The 19,776-nt window shown below is 45.8% G+C and overlaps 1 protein-coding gene across 6 annotated transcripts in view; it reads right to left on the reverse strand.

Annotated features, from left to right (window-relative positions):
• Nucleotides 1–19,776, reverse strand: part of sema6bb (sema domain, transmembrane domain (TM), and cytoplasmic domain, (semaphorin) 6Bb) — a 426,944-nt gene that overhangs the window by 13,384 nt on the left and 393,784 nt on the right. For all 6 annotated transcript variants that reach the window (XM_052037846.1, XM_052037845.1, XM_052037844.1 and 3 more), the window contains 4 exons: nt 19,569–19,748; nt 14,129–14,269; nt 2,515–2,592; nt 1,002–1,060 (listed from right to left, as the gene is read on the reverse strand). In XM_052037846.1, the coding sequence (XP_051893806.1) occupies nt 1,002–1,060; nt 2,515–2,592; nt 14,129–14,269; nt 19,569–19,748 (458 nt within the window). The remainder of the gene's footprint in view (nt 1–1,001; nt 1,061–2,514; nt 2,593–14,128; nt 14,270–19,568; nt 19,749–19,776) is intronic.

Raw genomic sequence — 19,776 nt, forward strand, 5'->3', positions numbered from 1 at the left:
AAAGTTCAAAATCAAGTCTCAATATTTTATGCTGGCAAACGTGAAGAATCATAAACAATATATGACAAAACCCAATTATTTTTAGTTATTATTTTATATATATAGAAACTTCAGAATTAATTGCTTTTTGAATTGGATGGTGTAAAAAGCCATAAAAACTACATAAATATTCATTAAAATTCTTCTTGCACTTGCTCCCCTGGGTTGGCACAAGTTTGTATTACACAAATTTGTCATGTCTCACTTACACTGAATGAAGGTATCTCATTTTAGTTTATAAAAAAATTAGTCTGCTTCCATGGAAACAGTCAATTTCAATTATCAGTAAATCTGTTTGTCTTAACACTGGATTCACTTATCAGAAATACATGACAAAAGGTGTTTTCTGTGTATTTTCTTTTGGCACAATGTGAGTTGGTGCAAAGTATTAAATCATTTTTGTTTGGTTGAAACTTGTCAAAATGTCGCAGCTGGGGAACTTAGGACCCTCCCATATCAGACACCTAGGCTCCGAAAGTCAGTCCATTCTGTCAATGTACACGTAGTAATTGGGCCCCCACCTACCCTGGTCCTGGGCTAAAGGATCCTGCTGCCCCCCCACAAAAAAAAACCCTGAGGAATTTTTTTTCATTTATGGGATGTGGGCATTGTCTGCAAGGCCAGCATGTAACACCCACCCCAATGGCATAAGGCCATTTCTGTGGCTGTGGCAAATGCAGAGGGTGCATCACAGGTGCTCCCATTGTCCAGTCACTTGCCCATAGTCAGAGAATAATGGACTGAATTCTGCTAAGTGACCCTGTTCTAAGCATCTCACTATGCTTTACCCAGTCCAAGACTATGGTCTGATTTTGGAGGTACTCATTATGTCTTATTTGATGGTAACTCCCTTTCCCCACATTGGGAGGTTATACATCATCACTCAGCTCATTATAACACTGGATTATTGGGGATAATGAGATTGGCTTTCAGGGGTGTGCCAATACCCAATAAAAACTCACCTTGGCAGTCACCCAGGTGTGTTGTATTTCCATGATCAACATCTTGTTCAAATGGAATGCTGCAGGATTAACAAAGAAGAAAGTTTGGTCGTTTATGCACAATCTTTATGATAAAAATCCCATGCATTCTCTCTGAACCTTTTCAGGTTGGATGCAATTTAATTTGAAAGCATAAAGGCAAGGAATATGAAAGATTGCAATGATCTGATCGGTTTATTGTGAGTGTTCTACATTCTCTCTTGAACTTGATTCAGTTCCTGAGTATCCTCTGATACCTCAAGCTCCTTCAAGCATGAGCCCAGGCAGTGAGTGGTTGGCCAATTTGTCAACTGTTCATGGTCATTTCACATAGATGACTCGATTTTGATCCAATGTCAATGTCAAGGCTCACCCATGAACAATTTCGTTTGTGTGAGGTAGTTTAAGAAAAGGCAAGAGCATGGGAAAGGGGATTCGGATCCCAATTATTGGGTAATCACTGAAATCCCACTGTGACAATGATATAATTAAGAATGTTTAATCTTTTAGTTTGCAATTCGTGCCTGTGATACTTAGTTCAAACTGTATGTGTTAGTGCGGAAATGATTTCTGCATGGCAATTTTAGGTACATGCGCACAGGTATCCAACAGTTCTATAAATTATGCTCTGTATTCATGAGCAAGGTTGTTCTGTGAACACAGCAAATCGGACAGAATTTTCCAGAAAAGTAAGAGGTGATCTTATGGAAATGGAGAAGATGCTGGAAGGAAGTTTCCTTTGGAGGGGCAATCTAGAAATCAAGGACAAAAATCTCAGAAAAATTGTCAGATGACTCATTACATGTATTCCAGGCTGAGATGGATAGACTTTTGGACTCTAGGGAATCTATAACTGGGGAACCAAGCATAAAAAGCACCCAAAATCAGAACTTGTTGAAAGGCTAAGCAGGTCTGAGGAACTGTATAGCCTCCACTTGCTCCTATTTATTTATGTTCTTATGTAAACTGCAACGTCAGCAAGAGTAAGATTCCCACCTGGAAATCAGTAGGTGAGCAAAAGCCCATTTTAATCGGCTGGATTTGATTACCAACCAACTGTCAGCAGGTATGACTTTTGGTTGAGGAGGCACCAACAGTGGTGGAGTCACTTACGTGCCAGCTCGGGTAAGGATTCAGATCTCCCTCCTTGCAGTTTGGGAGTCAGGTTGTGCAAAATGTGAAGGTTAAAAAGAACAGCCCCTTTGACTCAAATATTTAAATTTTTCTTTCGAAAACTGGATGAATCCTTATTTTCAGTGCAGTTGGCTTCCATCTGTGACCCTCCTCATAGTAAAGGGTACTGTTTACATACTCTGTGCCCTCTGGAAATATCTCACCAGCAAGGATCAATGATCCAGGAGTCCGGTAACGAACCACCATGCTAACTGCTGGTCCAGTAACTAAGCACTACGTTAGCATACATCTTCTAACAGTTGGCCGCTCCCATTTTGAAAAATAGAACTTAGATTATGTTATGGGGTTAACGTGATTCTACCTGGTTCCTGGTTCCAAATACGCGCATTGTCCATCTCCAACCCAGCCACAGTAGGGGTCACGTGTGCCAACACAGCTCCTATAGAAACAGTTGGTGAAAAATTCTAATGTTAGGCAATATTATACAAAAAACCCACTATAATTTGGCAATATTTGTTTTCTAAAATTCGTTATCCAAACATATCTTGAAAGTGTTGACTTTCACTGGGATGTGGTTCAACAGATACTCTACCCCAGTCCCAGTTCCTATTGTACTGGTATGGGTGAGCTATTCGAATGTGGGGGCTTTCCAGGTGAAGCTAATCCTGATGTTGCCTGGTACATAAATGTGAATAACCAGCAAAGGGTCCTGAATAGAAATTAGATGTAAAAATACTGCCAATCTAGTAACTTAGCCATTACATATAGAAGAATACAGACCAAATGTGGGGAAATAGGATCAGTATAGATCAGTACAATGCTCATGGTGGGCTGAAGTCCAGTTTCTATGCTGTATGATTCTCTGACTCACTATCTATGACACTAATGAACTTCTAACTCTTATTCTCTGGCTCGGGGGATGCTGAGATTGATGGTAATAGAGAGGTAGAGGTGAGTAAACGCAGTTCAGAAAGGGATTAAATCTGGGACTTCTTTTGTTCTGTTCCATGCTGAACAGTGTATGGGCATAGGGGAACCAAAGCATAGCATTTGCCAGGAATACTTTTCAAAGTAGTTACCTCATGGGTTGAGGGCCACATACCGAGATGACCAAATACTGTTGGGACACAATTATTGCACTCATTTTTGGCTTTGTGGATACGTTGCTTGAGTCTAGACAGGATTAGGTCAGGTGATGGAGGTGTGAAAATGTTGGCATATTTTGGAATTTTGCTTTAAGAGTAAGAAATATTCATGGAGAGCCATCATACAGGTCATTAAATGGGGAGGATAGAGCCCATGATTGTCTAAACTACACAGTATAAAAGACCTTTTGAATTGACCAGTATGCACATTACCTAAACCACTTCCAGCCTCTCTTCATCCAACCTCACCAACATTTTGGTTGATTCCTTACTCCTTCGGCTTGTTAACCTCTTTAATTGCATCCATGCTATTCAACCTAGTGACTCAAAATTCTAACCACTCTTTTGACTAAATAACTTTCTCCCCAAGTTCCTATGCATTCATTAGTGCCTGCATTATGTGTATGATCCAAATTCCAGACTCTCCCTGAAGTGGCAATATCCACATCTAACTCAATTAAACCCTTCACACTTTAAAAACTTCTGAAAGGTCAGCTTCAGCCTTATCTTCTCCAGTGAACAGACTCCCAACTAGTTCACTGTTAACTACTGCCTCCCAGTTTTGGAATCATTCTGGTTAATCTTCCTTGTACCTTTGGCAATGCCTTTGTCTTTCCTATTAATATGGAGATTGGAACCTTTCACATAACTTAAAGTACGGTTCAACCAAGATTCTGTGCAAGCTGAACATAACTTCACTGAAATGAATATAGTTGGCATGTACACTTTTCCTGGCCCTATGAACACATTGCTCCCTTTTGGGATCTGTAGATTAGTACCCCTAATCCCTCTATTGCATTTGGACAATTATTTTCCCAAGAGTATGAAGTCTCTTTGGTTTCACTACCTCCTACTTACCTCAGTTAAATTTTATTTACCAATTAGTAGTTGTAGAAGGAGCTGAAATAAGTGCAGTCCATAATGGGGTTGGATTGCATGTAGAATGTAGAAGAGACCTAGAGACTAGCATAGAGGCATACTATGACTGGATAAGCTTTTGCAGAGAGCTTAACTAGATGGAGTGGAGCCTTTAACAGCACAGGTTGCACAAACTGTTAAGGCAGGGATTTCAAAAGGGCATCTAATTGTTGCTTGACCAGTGTGTTTGCAAACTCTTATGCCAATGAATACACATTTATTCTACTCCAATGAATATATATTCCATCCAGCTTCCTTGACACACACATTAATCCATTCATCCTTTGAATCAGTTCTTACTTTCAGTTCCCATTCCTGCCTTACACTAGACTCTTCCAGCTGAGAAACTGGAATACAGGTATATTTTAACTTTGGATCATTAAGTAACTGAGGAGCCATTTTAGGCTTTAAGAATATTCCTGACTAGCACACTATTTCCTTTATCTTGCACATTGACTGGTACTGGAACAATGTGTGTAGCCTCCCGCTCAGTCAGAACTCAAGATTCCTCTGTTATCTGAGGCGAGACATAAGCTGACAGCTCCTACGCAACAATTCAAGGCCCAAGATTCAATAACATTTGCTGATGCTGTCACTGTTTTACGATCCAATTGATGGAATATGTAGCACTGTGTGCCACTGCACTACATTTCCCTGGTAACCAATCTTGTGACTCACACAGCTCATCCTTAAGTATACATTCTATTATCAGATCACCTCTTGGATACCAGCACTGAAGAGGAAAATAGTAAAAGGAACAATTTATAGAAGTCCTTTCATGACTTGGGACATCATGTGATATGCTTGTTTATTTTTAAGTAAATAAGTCTTGTGTCAGAAGATATGGCGATGTCATCACATACAGTATATCTATTTTCCATTACGGGAAGGATACATAAAGCTATTTACCCTTAGTAAGGGACAAGGTCAGTGTTAAGACCTTTTCAGGACAGGTTAAGAAGCAATGTAAGTAATGTAGAGCAGTATCACCTAAAACACAACTATAATCATAGAAATGACCCACTCAACCTTTTCAATGAATCCATGTTAACTTTTGTCATTATTTTCTCATGCTCATTGATACACAAGCAACGTGGATTGGAGTCAGATCTCGAGGTATGTACAATAGAAGTAGGTACAATTGAAGAGTTGTGGATCTTTCCTATGCATGGAATACCAGCAGAATTGGTGTCCAAAAAGTGGTCACAGTTCACTTCACTTTTGGGAGTTCTACGTCATAGCGTTAACCTCCAATGACTACTCTGTATTATCCCACTTCCAATGGGGTAGCAGAGAGACCTTTATGAGTGCTGAAAGAAGCAAGTTTTTGAAGGTTACTCTGTCCTTGTAATGAGTCATTAATTGACTAACTTGTTAAAATATCGTACATCTCCACCTGGCACCTTCCCCGCCAGGCGGTGGACTGTTCCCTATGCTGCAAGTGGTCCCTATTCACTGCGTGGTCTGGGCTCATCAAGGCATTTTGGGCCGAGCTGCAAATGCAGAGAAGCTGAGATCTTTGTCCATGGCACAAGTCAGGAAAAATGAGTCTGTCCCAGTGAGGAGGCAATTCCTGCCTCTTTGCTGATATGCTGCAGAACCTGTTGCTTGTTTTAATTTAAGTGATTCATGAAGATAGTAGGTGGCACCTTTAACAGTTAATTTCTGTCACCGAGCATGGAAATAGCAGTTGCCATATTGAATATCATCATTGGATGAATGCCTATTGCTGGACACATGTCTGACGTACAGAAGCACCCAAGCCAATTTCCCCCACTGTTTCTTGCTGACAGCTGTGAGCACAAAACAGTTTTCTTGCATAAACCATGGATTAAAACAATGGTGTCGTGGCGACTCTCTGTCTAGTCGGGCGAACCGGCTTGGCAGTCGGGTCGCGCGGCGTCGGAGCGACGAGGCCCAAGATGGCGGCGGGCCTCGTCTTTCCGAGCGACGGGGAGAACCCGCGCGCGGGAAAGTCCTGATGACGTAGGACTTACGTCATTGCCGGTTGTTTTGGGCGGGAACATTCTCCCTTAAAGGGCCCGTGCAAGGCGGGAAAATAAACCAGTTCTGTTTGGCAATCCTCTGAGTAGAGTCTTGTTTTATTCCGCGGTAGCAACCGCTACATTGGTGACCCCGACGGTCCAAACGGCTTTTGGACCCGCGAAATGGACGACAGCGCAACAGCCAACGCAGTGGCCCTCAAGTTGCCCACCTTTTGGACACTTCGGCCCAGCGTCTGGTTTGACCAGGCCGAAGCGCAATTCCACCTTCGGCAGATCACCTCCGACTCCACGAAGTACTACCATGTGGTTAGCCCTCTGGACCAAGAGACAGCTGCCCAGATTGGAGACTTCATCCAGTCGCCTCTGGAGGAAGATAAGTACCCGGCTTTCAAAGACCTTTTGATCCGGACCTTCGGCCTCTCCCGTCGTGAGCGCGCCGCCCGCCTGCTTCATCTGGATGGCCTGGGGGACAGATCCCCATCCGCCCTAATGAATGAGATGCTGGCATTGGCTGAGGGACACAAGCCATGCCTGATGTTCGAACAGGCCTTCCTCGAACAGCTCCCCGATGACATCCACTTGTTGTTAGCTGACGCCGACTTCAGCAACCCCCGTGAGGTGGCCGCCCGGGCAGATGTCCTATGGAGGGCCAAGCACGAGAGCGGTTCGTCCGTCAGTCAAATCACCAGGCCGCGAGCCCAACACCCGCCTCGCCCGGCCCCAGCAACCGAGCAGCCACGCCCCAGGAACGCAGACGACGACACGGGGTGACCAGCTGTGCTTCTACCATCAGAGGTGGGGTGCGGAGGCCCGTCGATGCCGCCCACCCTGCAAGTTTCAGGGAAACGCCAGGGCCAGCCGCCGCTGATGGCTACGGCGGCTGGCCGCCGACAGAGCCTCCTCTTCGTTCAGGACAAGAAATCTGGACGGCGTTTCCTCGTTGATACTGGAGCGGAGGTCAGTATTTTGCCCCCGACAGGCCGCGACACTTGTGACAGGCCACCAGGTCCTCTACTCAATGCCGCCAACAGTACAACGATACGGTCTTTCGGCACCCGTACGCTTCAATTACACTTTGGCGGCAGCCGTTTTACCTGGACCTTTACCCTTGCCACTGTCGCCCGACCACTCCTAGGAGCTGACTTCCTTCGGGCCCACAACCTGTTAGTCGATCTGCGAAGGAAGCGGTTAGTCCACTCTAGCACTCTCCGGACCTATCCCCTGGGAGAAATCAGCCCACCAGCCCCGCGCCTGGACTCCATTTCCCTTTCTGGCGACGATTTCGCCAAGCTCCTAGCCGAATTCCCATCGATTTTGGCACCTTCGTTTACAAATTCTAGGCCCACACACGGGGTACGACACCACATCATTACCACAGGGCCACCCCTTCATGCCCGAGCACGACGATTACCTCCAGACAAGCTCCGCCTGGCAAAGGAAGAGTTCTGTCACATGGAGGAGCTGGGGATTGTTCGCAGGTCAGACAGCCCCTGGGCCTCCCCCCTGCACATGGTCCCCAAAGCCACCGGAGGGTGGAGGCCCTGCGGCGACTACCGCAGGCTGAATGACGCCACCACCCCGGACCGCTATCCCATCCCTCACATCCAGGACTTCGCAGCGAACTTACACGGGGCCCGCATCTTTTCCAAAGTGGACCTCGTTAGAGGATACCACCAAATCCCGGTCCATCCTGATGACGTCCCCAAAACTGCGATTATCACCCCATTCGGCCTGTTCGAATTCCTTTGGATGCCGTTCGGCCTTAAGAATGCCGCGCAGACCTTCCAGCGGCTGATGGACGCGGTAGGCCAAGACCTGGACTTCGTGTTCATTTACTTGGACGACATACTGATCGCCAGCCGTAACCGCCAGGAACACCTTTCCCACCTCCGCCAGCTGTATTCCCGCCTCCGCGATTTCGGCCTCATGATCAACCCATCCAAGTGCCAATTCGGACTTGACTCTATCGATTTCCTCGGCCACAAAATCACCAGCGACGGGGCAACACCCCTACCCGCCAAGGTGGATGCTATCCGCCATTTTGCCCGCCCCGACACAGTCAAAGGCCTACAGGAATTCCTTGGGATGGTCAACTTTTACCATCGTTTCATCCCTGCAGCAGCCCGTATCATGCGCCCTCTGTTCTCGCTGCTGGCTGGTAAGGGCAAGGACATCACCTGGACTGACGAGGCTGCGGCTGCTTTCGTTAAGGCCAAAGACGCCCTGGCAGATGCCACGATGCTGGTACACCCCAGGACTGACGTCCCGACGGCCCTCACGGTAGACGCATCCAACACCGCGGTGGGTGGGGTACTGGAACAGCTACTCGAAGGCCGCTGGCAACCCTTGGCATTTTTCAGCAAGCACCTTAGACCGCCCGAACTGAAGTACAGCGCTTTTGATCGGGAACTTCTAGCACTGTATCTGGCGGTCCGGCATTTTCGATACTTTCTAGAAGGCAGGCCTTTCATCGCTTTCACCGATCATAAGCCTCTGTCCTTTGCCTTCTGCAAAGTCTCCGATCCCTGGTCAGCTTGTCGACAGAGACATTTATCCTACATTTCCGAGTTCACAACTGACATCCAACATGTCTCCGGAAAGGATAATGTCGTTGCTGATGCACTTTCCAGACCAACCATCCACAACCTATCCTTGGGTGTCGACTACACGGCCCTGGCTGACGCACAGCAAGCCGACGACGAACTGCCCAGCTACAGAACTGCAGTCTCGGGTCTGCAGCTCCGAGATTTCTTGGTTGGTCCAGGTCAGCAGACCCTACTTTGCGACGTTGCGACTGGTCAGCCCCGCCCTATAGTCCCTGCAGCCTGGCGGAGACGCGTTTTTGACTCGGTACATGGGTTGGCGCACCTGTCCATCAGATCTACTGTCCAACTGGTCGCCAGCAAGTTTGTCTGGCATGGCCTGCGCAAACAGGTCAGTGAGTGGGCCAGGACTTGTCCGCACTGCCAGACGTCAAAAATCCAGCGACACACCAAGGTCCCACCACAGCACTTCGAGCCTACCCGTAGGAGGTTCGACCACATACACGTCGACCTCGTGGGCCCTCTGCCGGTTTCAAGAGGAGCCCGGTACCTCCTTACCATCGTGGACTGGTTCACGAGGTGGCCTGAGGCAACCCCCCTGGCTGACATCACAACTGATTCCTGCGCCCGGGCGCTACTCACAACTTGGGTCTCACGTTTTGGCGTTCCGGCCCACATCACTTCAGACAGAGGCACCCAATTCACTTCCAGTCTCTGGGCTGCATTAGCGAACCTGCTAGGGACGCAGCTGCACACCACCATGGCCTACCATCCTCAATCAAACGGGTTGGTGGAACGTTTTCACCGCCATCTGAAATCGGCCTTGATGGCCCGCCTGAAGGGTCCTAACTGGGTTGACGAGCTGCCTTGGGTCCTGCTCGGCATACGCACTGCCCCCAAAGAAGACCTCCGCACTTCGTCAGCTGAGCTTGTATACGGGGCGCCCCTAGTTGTCCCCGGGGATTTCATACCTGCCCTTCGGGACCAAGGGGAACAACCCCCAGCAGTCCTACAAAGACTGCGCGAGAAGCTTGGCGCCTTGACCCCGATTCCCACCTCACGGCACGGTCAAGCCCCATCCTGCCAGCCCAAGGAACTACGGGACTGTAAGTTTGTTTTCGTTCGCAGGGGCACACTTCGGGCGCCATTGCAACGACCATATGAGGGACCATTCCGAGTCGTACGGAATAACGGATCCACTTTTATTTTGGACATTGGAGGCAGGGAACAGGTTTTCACGGCGGACCGCCTCAAACCGGCCCATTTGGATCTGCAACAGCCTGTCGAGGTTGCCACGCCGCGACGCAGAGGCCGCCCCCCTAAGCGGCAGCTGGCACAGCCCACGGACCTTGGGGACTGTCTCGCCGGTTCTGGGGGGGGGGGGTTGTGTGGCGACTCACCGTCTAGTCAGGCGAACCGGCTCGGCAGTCGGGTCGCGCGGCGTCGGAGCGACGAGGCCCAAGATGGCGGCGGGCCTCGTCTTTCCGAGCGACGGGGAGAACCCGCGTGCGGGAAAGTCCTGATGACGTAGGACTTACGTCATTGCCAGTTGTTTTGGGCGGGAGCATTCTCCCTTAAAGGGCCCGCGCAAGGCGGGAAAATAAACCAGTTCTGTTTGGCAATCCTCCGAGTAGAGTCTTGTTTTATTCCGCGGTAGCAACCGCTACAGTGTGCAAATGGTCACAATTTCTCAGTATGGCTTTTCACTCCTGGGCAATCCACACTGGTGCATTATGAGAAAGAAAGGCTTCCTCATGAGAAGCTGATTCACCAGTATCTTACATCATGGGCATCTGCTGTTGTATTTTCACAAGACAAGCGTGCAATTGCACCAAACAACCACCAATTAGCGACACTGATGAATTTCTCAGCAAACATTTCAATCTGGATCAAATTTAATTTCTGTAACTTCTAATTTCTTCCTTAAAACAACATAATTTCAGGGGGTTGGCAGGGAACTAACTTGATTAAAGCTTCTGTTTTTCACATTTTAAATACATGCTCATCAGATCTTCCGTGACTTTTTTTTTCTCTAAAGCTAACATTTCCTTTATGTTGGCAATACTGCAAACTCATTTTTCATTCTGGCTGCCTTCTGAAATCTCCTTGAGATGGAGTCAGCCTTGACATGGTGCATCCGATTTTGCTGACTTGCCTTTTTCTCCTGTAGTCTGAGTTTCACTTCTTAATGTAGCGTAAGAAAGGCATTAAAAATATGTCAAGCTTCGATCGTTTGAGTGAATTCTAATCTGGACACACTGTTCAGCACAGGAGTTTTCTCCGTGACTTACAGTGAATGGTGTGCCTGCTTCCACTGACACTTGGTTTGGAGTATCAGGCAGTAGTCAGCACTATGAAAGTTGGCAGCGTTATTTCTCTTAACAACTCTATAAATCATGAGAGTGCATTCAAAGTGCTAGGTTCTGAAGTAGTGGCTTCAAATTTTGGTCTAGTCTGCACGTTTGAGTAACATTTTTCTATGTGTAGAATTCAATTGGCAAATGGCCCATGTTCACAGACCTTGCTTGTTGGATGATTTTGGTGATAGTTTATTCTGGTGCTTTTGCAGTTGATGAAAATCAGCACAATGTGAAACGACTGGCCCCAATTCCCTTCAATTACTCAGAAAAATACTTCCATTTTCCCTCCTATGCCTTGCTCTCTTTGCTGAGGTTTTCCTTCATTGGTTCTGGGCACCTTCTACTTCATTGATCACTTGGCCAACTTTGCCTGTGAGCGCAGTGATTAGTGGCAGGCTAAATGACAGAATGGCGAGCCACAGTTGAGCCAGTTCCTGCCCTCACCCTGGATCCATACTTATAAATATTTCTGACATGTAGTTATCAGAAGAAGGAATCTTGGGAGATTTTCCTTCCCCTTATCTCAACAGCAACTTGGATATATAAGGTGCCTTTAAGACAGCAAAATGTCCCAGCTGTTTCACAGTTTTAACAAAAATATGAGTGATTTTACGGGACGAAGAGAAAAGAGAGGCAGAGACATTTAGGCAAGGAACTGCAGAGCACAGAGCCTATACTGCTGAAAGTACGACTGCCAATGGTAGAGCAATCAGGGTTGGCACAGAAGACAGAGAATTAGAGGGGTGCAGAGATAGATAAGGTGTATTAGGATGTCGGAAGTCGTTGAACTAGAGAGGGGTGCAGCTATATTTAGATCTGAATAAAAAGATTATTTTAATATCGAAACAATGCTAAGCCAGGAGCCAACATAGGTTGGTGAAAAGAGAGGCAAAGGGTGAACAGGGACTGATTCAAGTCAGGACATGGGCAATAGTTTTGGATGAACTCACAAGAACGGAAAGCTGTAGGTGGAAAGCTGATGATGTGAGCACTGCAGTGGTCAATTAGAGAGGTAACAAAAAGTGTAGACTAGGGTTTTAGAGTAGATGAGGTGAAGTAGAGTAGGAGATGGCATTGTGATCGAGGTAACAGCAGTCATTTTCGAGGACATTGTGGGTATGTGATCTTAGGTTCATCTCAGGATCAAATACCCCTTTAAGATCATCAATGGACTGAATCAGCCACACAAGGTAGACAGGAAGATGCATAGAGTTGGTGGCCAGAGAATGAAGTTAGGTTAGATACCAAAGACAATACTTGTAGTCCTCACAATGCTTTGTCGTAAAAGGTTTCTCTAATCCAGTTCTGAATATCAAAGGGACAAGTCAGAGAGAGCAGAAGGGTCGAGAGAATGATGGAGAGGCAGATCTGGGTGGTATTTCTGTGCATGTGGAACCTGACATTGTTCTTACAAATGCTGATGAAGGGCAGCATCCAGGTGAGAAATAAGATGGGGCTCGTGATAGAATCTTCAGTACTTCAGAGGGTAAATGTGCAGAAGTTGGAAGAAAAGACATTGCAGGATACATCGGAGTGGAATAAGATTATGGCAGCCCTATCCAGCTTGGTTGGAGGAGGATAGTATTATCATTGAGCAAAATGTACCTGGTATTCTTCTCCAAAGGCAGGAGACTTGAATTTATGAAAAGGCTAGTTTGAGATTGTCTGTCCTACTGAATTTTGCATCTGTCAATATTTTGTTCACTGATTATTCTGACACAATTTAGACTAACCCTGGGAATCTTTGTGCATTATACCTATATTTGGTAGTGCATTGGCTGAAGAAGTACATGGGAGTGTTTTTACCTCAAATTCTTCCACTCCAAACACCAACTCTCTCATCCATATTTTGGAATGGCTTCTGTGGAAGTTAGATCAAAGGTCTTCCTTTTATGCTGCAGTCTTACCTGGTCTCTTCTGCTGTACTGTAGTCCACACTGCTGTCCTCTCCTCTGCTGCATTCTACCCTGCCACCCCCCCCCCCCCCCCCCATATTACAGTCTATCCCGGTCTCTCCTCTGTACTGCAGTCTATCTTGGTCTCCCCTCCATGTTAATCTACCCTGCACTCTCCTCCATACCACAGTCTATCTCAATCTCTCCCTGCACTGCAGTCCTTTCTGCCCATCCTCTTGTGCTGAGGTCTATGAATTGGCCAATACCATCATCATTGTCCCAGTAATAATGTTTTTGAGACTGGTGCTAGTGTGTTTGTTCAGAGATGTATTTGCAATTCCCAATTTGTATTTAGTTCACTGAACTTGGCTGAGAAAAGGCGGGCCTTATTCTTGAGCTGGGTGGAAAATGCCTTAGGATCTAGCTTACAACTGCAATGTTGTGACTCCTGGCGGCAGATATTTGAGTGTAGAAGTTTGAGATGGATAGGATCAAGCTTGGAATAACACTTGCCGCCATCAAACCGCAACCAAAACTCATTTAGAACAGGCGCTTGACAGAGGGATCGAGATTTTGGCTGTACTTGTGGAAGCAGAATCATCATGCAGAAATTTTACTCCTTGCCAAATTGTTATCATGGCCCAAAGTGCTTGACAATCAATGAACTGCTTTTTGGAAACATAGTCAGTATTGTAATGTAGAGGATCATGAGAGCTCATTACCCAAAAAACATGTCAGATGAATGAATAAAATCTTGTTTTTGGCAGGGTAGATTGAGACATGAGTGCTGACTTGGGTAGAGTTCTCTGGTCTTTTCCAGCTAGCACCATGGTATCTTTTAAATCCTCCCACAACCCTTGGTTTAACATCCCACCTGAAAGCCAACATCATTGCTAACACTCTCTCAGTGATACATTGGAGTGTCAGCCCAAATTGTGCAATCAAAACTTCAGTGAGGTTTGAACTCACAGCCTTCCAACTTAAAGGCAAGAATGTCTGCCTGAGCTCGGAAGGGATGGATGCCGAGCCAGAGGAATTAAATGGTACAGTTCAAAAGTTGAAGGGATTATTATAATGTCTGAGAACTATTAATCTTTGACAGACTCACTTCATGCAGGCAGCATGTTGCTGACAATGGGCAAATGCAACACGGACGACACAAGAGGAAAATGCCACCAGCAGTGTTCCACTGATCTTATCGAGCTCCATTCCCACAATCTTCCGGTGCTCATGTCCTTTGCTATTGCACCTGGAATGAAGAGTAGGTACTTCAGTCATTATGAAGCAGAATTTTGCCATGGCACAATTAAGAAGGAATTGCATTTGTATAACACAGTGCCACTGGGTCACATACAATGAATTAGCACTGAAGTACATTCGCTGTTGTAATGCAGGAGAAGCCAGCAATTGGTCTAAGTACAGTAAAGTCTTAAAAACCACAATTAATGAGCTGCTAATATATTTTTGGTTAATAATTAGAGTATATGTGTTAGTAACTATATTTCATATACTGTCGATAGTTATTAATATGACAAAATAATAACACTTCGTACAACTCGACACCTTCTCTTCCCCTCCCTTCCCTTGTCTTTGCCTCTCCTGGAAATACTGTCTCTTGTGGAGTTTTGTTTTAAAAGTGATGAGATGTGACTGCAATTTAATCTAAATATTGACTATCCTCTGAAATAGATTGGTCCTAATTTCCTTGCTTAGACCTATATTGCAAAGCTTGCTTCACATTTATTTCAACAAAGACTAATTTGTATTCAGTCAATTCCTATCAACCATTTAAAATACCTGGACCATTGGCCTTTTCTAATTCTCTGTGCTCCAAGGAGACCTAGAACCTTTCCAGCTGTCTTTACAGTTTTTGGAAGGGAGCCCAGAAATTTTTAATACTTTTTTTTAGCACTTCCTCAGGATCACTGATATTATTAAATACACAGCTTCCCATGTACAGTCTATGTGGATGCTAATACTACTGTGTTTGATTTTTGAAATTATCTGAATGTAATTTCACCAATGTTATTCATCTCTTCAAGTTGCTGCTTTTTTGGTACCAGGGTTCTTTCTCTCCCAATCTGTCCGCTCTTCTGAAGCTGCTGGGGATATAACTGATTATCAGTGGAGCCGCAAAACAGTCAACTTTACATTGGTTGTCTATGTGAGCTCTGCCAGATAGATTTCAACTGAATTGAATAATGGGCATCATTATAATTGTTGGCATTTGCAATCCCACTTAATCTGTATTTCTGATATATCTGACTTCACCCTAATGACTACTGTTGGGGTGTTGTTCCAAAATATCAAAATGTCTTTCAGAATACCAAAGGCCCAAGTGAAATTCGTTTTTCTTTTGTGATCCAATACATTGAATATTGGCAGGATATTTGATGGAATGAGCATCCTCAAACTTCCTATCACTGAAAACCTGCCTGCAGAGAAAACCATCAAGTGCAAGATCCTTGCACTATCCTTAGCCCAAGCACACTGCTTTGCAATCAGTTTGCCCAAGATCAGTGAATTTAACACTGACTAGGGATCCGAACTGGTGCCTCATTGATTGATATTATCATGGAGGCTTGTATGGTGGTATAGCTGTGGGGGGGGGGGGGGGGGGGGGGGTAGAGTGGTGCTATTGGTAGAGCCACTGTCTCACAGTGCCAGTGGCCCAGGTTTGATCCAGAGCTCTGGTGCTGACTGTGTGGAGTTTGCACATTCTCCCTGTGACCATGTGGTTTTCCTTCAGGTGCTCCATTTCCTCCCACTTCCCAAATACATGCAGGTTGGTAGGTTTAATTGACCACTGTAAATTACCCCTAGTGTGTAGATGAGCAGTAGAATCTGGGGGAAGCTAAGGTGAACGCGGGGAGAATTGACAAAAGACGGGATTAATGTGGGATTACTGTCAATGGTCAGCTAGGACTTGGTGGGTTGAAGAGGTTATTTCTGTGCTGTATCTTTCTGTGACTTTTGATTAATAAATCCCTTTCAACTAGATTATCCGTGAAGATTAGCTAGGACTTGGATTGCTCCCAGAGACATTTTGATACTTTGTTTTTTTTCCAACCGGTAAACAGTGAGCCATTCCCATCTTTAGCCACTTTTCTCTTCAATTTCCCATCTCACCCTCAGGTCCACATGTACAGTTAGCCTTACTGCTCCAATATTTTTTGTTCAAATAAACAAAGATTTTGATTTTTTGCTACCTCACTGCATTATTATGTTCTTTGAAAAGTGAAAGAACAATTTGCAGTAATGATATTTGGAAAGCTTTGGAGAAGGGCTCAGGTGCATAGTGTAGGTCAACAAGTCCGAACAAAGTCAGGGAGAAGACAGAATCATTCCCGAAGGTGAGGCAGGTGAAGCCCCACAAAGAGCAGGAGGAAGGAAAAATACTCAGGAAGATATAAAACAAAAGGCAGACTTTAAGAACTGGGAAGGGAATGACTTGGAACAGGAGGAGGTGCAATTAATTTGTTGTCAATGTAGTGAATTCATAGGGAGATGAAAGACCATGTAAAAGGAAGGAGGTGGGGATTTTTCTAACTTCTGGTAACCCCTCCCCGCTTCTTCCCCCCTTCTTTTTTTTGTCCCCTTTGTCTTGCCTCATTCCTGTGGCCCCCTTCCCTCTTCTCTTTCCCCTTCCCCAGCCCTCAGGACCTGCCTATCTATTCCATGGAACCATAGAACCATAGAACAATACAGCACAATACAGGCCCTTCAGCCCACCATGATGTGCCGCCCTTCAAACCACACCTAAGACTATCTAACCCCTTCCTCCCACATATCCCTCTATCTTAAATTCCTCCATATGCTTATCTAATAACCTCTTGAACTTGACCAACGTATCAGCCTCCACCACCACCCCAGGCAGTGCATTCCATGCACCAACCACCCTCTGGGTGAAAAACCTCCCTCTGACATCTCCCTTGAACTTCCCACCCATTACCTTAAAGCCATGTCCTCTTGTTTTGAGCATTGGTGCCCTGGGAAAGAGGCGCTGGCTGTCTACTCTATCTATTCCTCTTAATATCTTGTACACCTCTATCATGTCTCCCCTCATCCTCCTTCTTTCCAATGAGTAAAGCCCTAGCTCCTTTAGTATCTCCTCATAATCCATGCTCTCTAATCCAGGCAGCATCCTGGTAAATCTCCTCTGCACCCTTTCCAACGCCTCCACATCCTTCCTATAATGAGGCGACCAGAACTGGACACAGTACTCTAAGTGTGGCCTAACCAGAGTTTTGTAAAGCTGCATCATTACTTCGCGGCTCTTAAACTCTTAAACTGATCCCACGATTTATGAAAGCTAACATCCCATAAACTTTCTTAACTACCCTATCTACCTGTGAGGCGACTTTCAGTGATCTGTGGATATGAACCCCCAGATCCCTCTGCTCCTCTACACTGCCCAGGATCCTGCCATTTACCTTGTATTCTGCCTTGGAGTTTGTCCTTCCAAAGTGTACCACCTCACACTTCTCTGGATTGAACTCCATCTGCCACTTGTCAGCCCAGCTCTGCATCCTATCAATATCCCTCTGTAAGCTTCGACAGCCCTCCACACTATCCACAACACCACCGATCTTTGTGTCATCTGCAAACTTGCTAAGCCACCCTTCCACCCCCTCATCCAAGTCATTAATAAATATCACAAAAAGTAGAGTTCCCAGAACCGATCCCTGTGGGACACCACTAGTCACAGCCCTTCAATCTGAATGCACTCCCTCCACCACAACCCTCTGCTTTCTACAGGCAAGCCAATTCTGAATCCACCCTGCCAAGCATCCCTGGAACCCTTGGCCTCTGACCTTCTGAAGAAGCCTACCATGCGGAACCTTATCAAACGCCTTACTAAAATCCATGTAGACCACATCCACTGCACTACCCTCATCAATCTTCCTAGTCACCTCCTCAAAGAACCCTATCAGGCTTGTGAGGCAAGATCTTCCCTTCACAAAGCCATACTGGCTGTCCCTAATCAGTCCATGATTCTCTAAATGCCCATAGATCCTATCTCTTGGAATCCTTTCTAACAGCTTACCCACCACAGATGTAAAGCTCACTGGTCTTTAATTCCCTGGACTATCCCTACTACCTTTTTTGAATAAGGGGACAACATTCGCCACCCTCCAATCCTCCGGTAGCATCCCATGGACAACGAGGACTCAAAGATCCCAATCAATGTTTCAGCAATCTCCTTCCTCGCCTCACGAAGCAGCCTGGGGAATATTCCGTCAGGCCCCGGGGACTTATCTGTCCTAACATTTTCTAACAACTCCAACACATCCTCTCTCCTTGATATCTACATACTCTAGAACATTACCCTTACCAACCCTGTCCTCAGCATCATCAAGACCCTTCTCCTTGGTGAATACTGAAGAGAAGTATTCACTGAGAACCTCACCCACTTCCACAGCTTCCAGGCACATCCTCCCACCTTTGTCTTTAATCGGACCTACCTTTACTCTAGCCATCCTTCTGCTCTTCACATGTGAGAAAAAAGCCTTGGGATTCTCCTTAACCCTACTCGCCAAAGCCTTTCCATGTCCCCTTCTCACTCTCCTCAGCCCTTTCTTAAGTTTCTTCCTTGCTGCTCTATATTCCTCACGAGCCTTGTCTGATCCTTGCTGCTTACACCTTATGTATGCTGCCTTCTTCTTCCTAACTAGTTGTTCCACCTCTCTCATCACCCATGGTTCCTTCACCCTGCCATTCCTTCTCTGCCTCACCGGGACAAATTTATCCTTAACATCCTGCAAAAGATCCCTGAACATCGACCACATCTCCATAGTACATTTCCCTTCAAAACTGTCATCCCAATTTACACTCCCAAGTTCTCACCTTATATCCTCATAATTCACCTTTCCCCAATTAAATATCTTCCCATCCTCTTTACTCCTATCCCTGTTCATGACAATTCTAAAGGTTATGGAGCAATGGCCACTGTCCCCCAAATGCTCACCCACCGATAGATCTGTCACCTGTCCCGGTTCATTACCTAAAACTAGATCTAATATGGCACTCCCTACCTCCTTCCTTTTACTCCATGGTCCACTATCCTCTCCAACCGGATTCCTTCTTCTCCAGCCCTTTGCCTCTTCTACCTCTCACCTCTCAGCTTCTTACTTCTCCTCCCTCCCCCACCCCTACCCTCCTACCTTCCCCCTCTCACCTGAACTCACCTATCACCTGCCTGCATATACCCCTCCCCCTCCCCTGACCTTCTTATTCTGGCTTCTGCCCTCTTCCTTTCCAGTCCCGATGAAGGGTCTCGACCCGAAACGTCGACTGTTTACTTATTTCTCTCCATAGGTGCTGCCTGACCTGCTGAGTTGCTCCAGCATTTTGTGTGTGTTGTGTGGAGTGTGTGTACTTTTTGTGTGTATGTGTGCGTGCATGTTTGAAGGCTATAATGAGAAGATAAAGGTTAGAATGAAGTCCAATGCCTCTGAAATGGACTTCAGATCTCTTTGTCCCTCTTTGATATGTACTCATCTCTTTGTAGTTACTGACCAACGTACATCAGAAGAAAATATACTTACTTCTCTGGGCTGTAAGCATCAAAATGTTCAAGGAATAGGCTTCGATTGACAAAGTTTGTACTTGTAGTTGGTCGAATGAGGAATTTGAGAATAATCCCAGTTTCAGAGCCTAGGAATACCACAGTGTAATTCTTAAAGGGGCCTGCCTCTGTATCCACTACAATCTTGTTCAGTCGATCCCTGGATATCAAAGAAAGACATTAATTAC

This window comes from Pristis pectinata, chromosome 24 (assembly GCF_009764475.1).
Source record: "Pristis pectinata isolate sPriPec2 chromosome 24, sPriPec2.1.pri, whole genome shotgun sequence".
NCBI classification, from domain to species: domain Eukaryota; kingdom Metazoa; phylum Chordata; class Chondrichthyes; order Rhinopristiformes; family Pristidae; genus Pristis; species Pristis pectinata.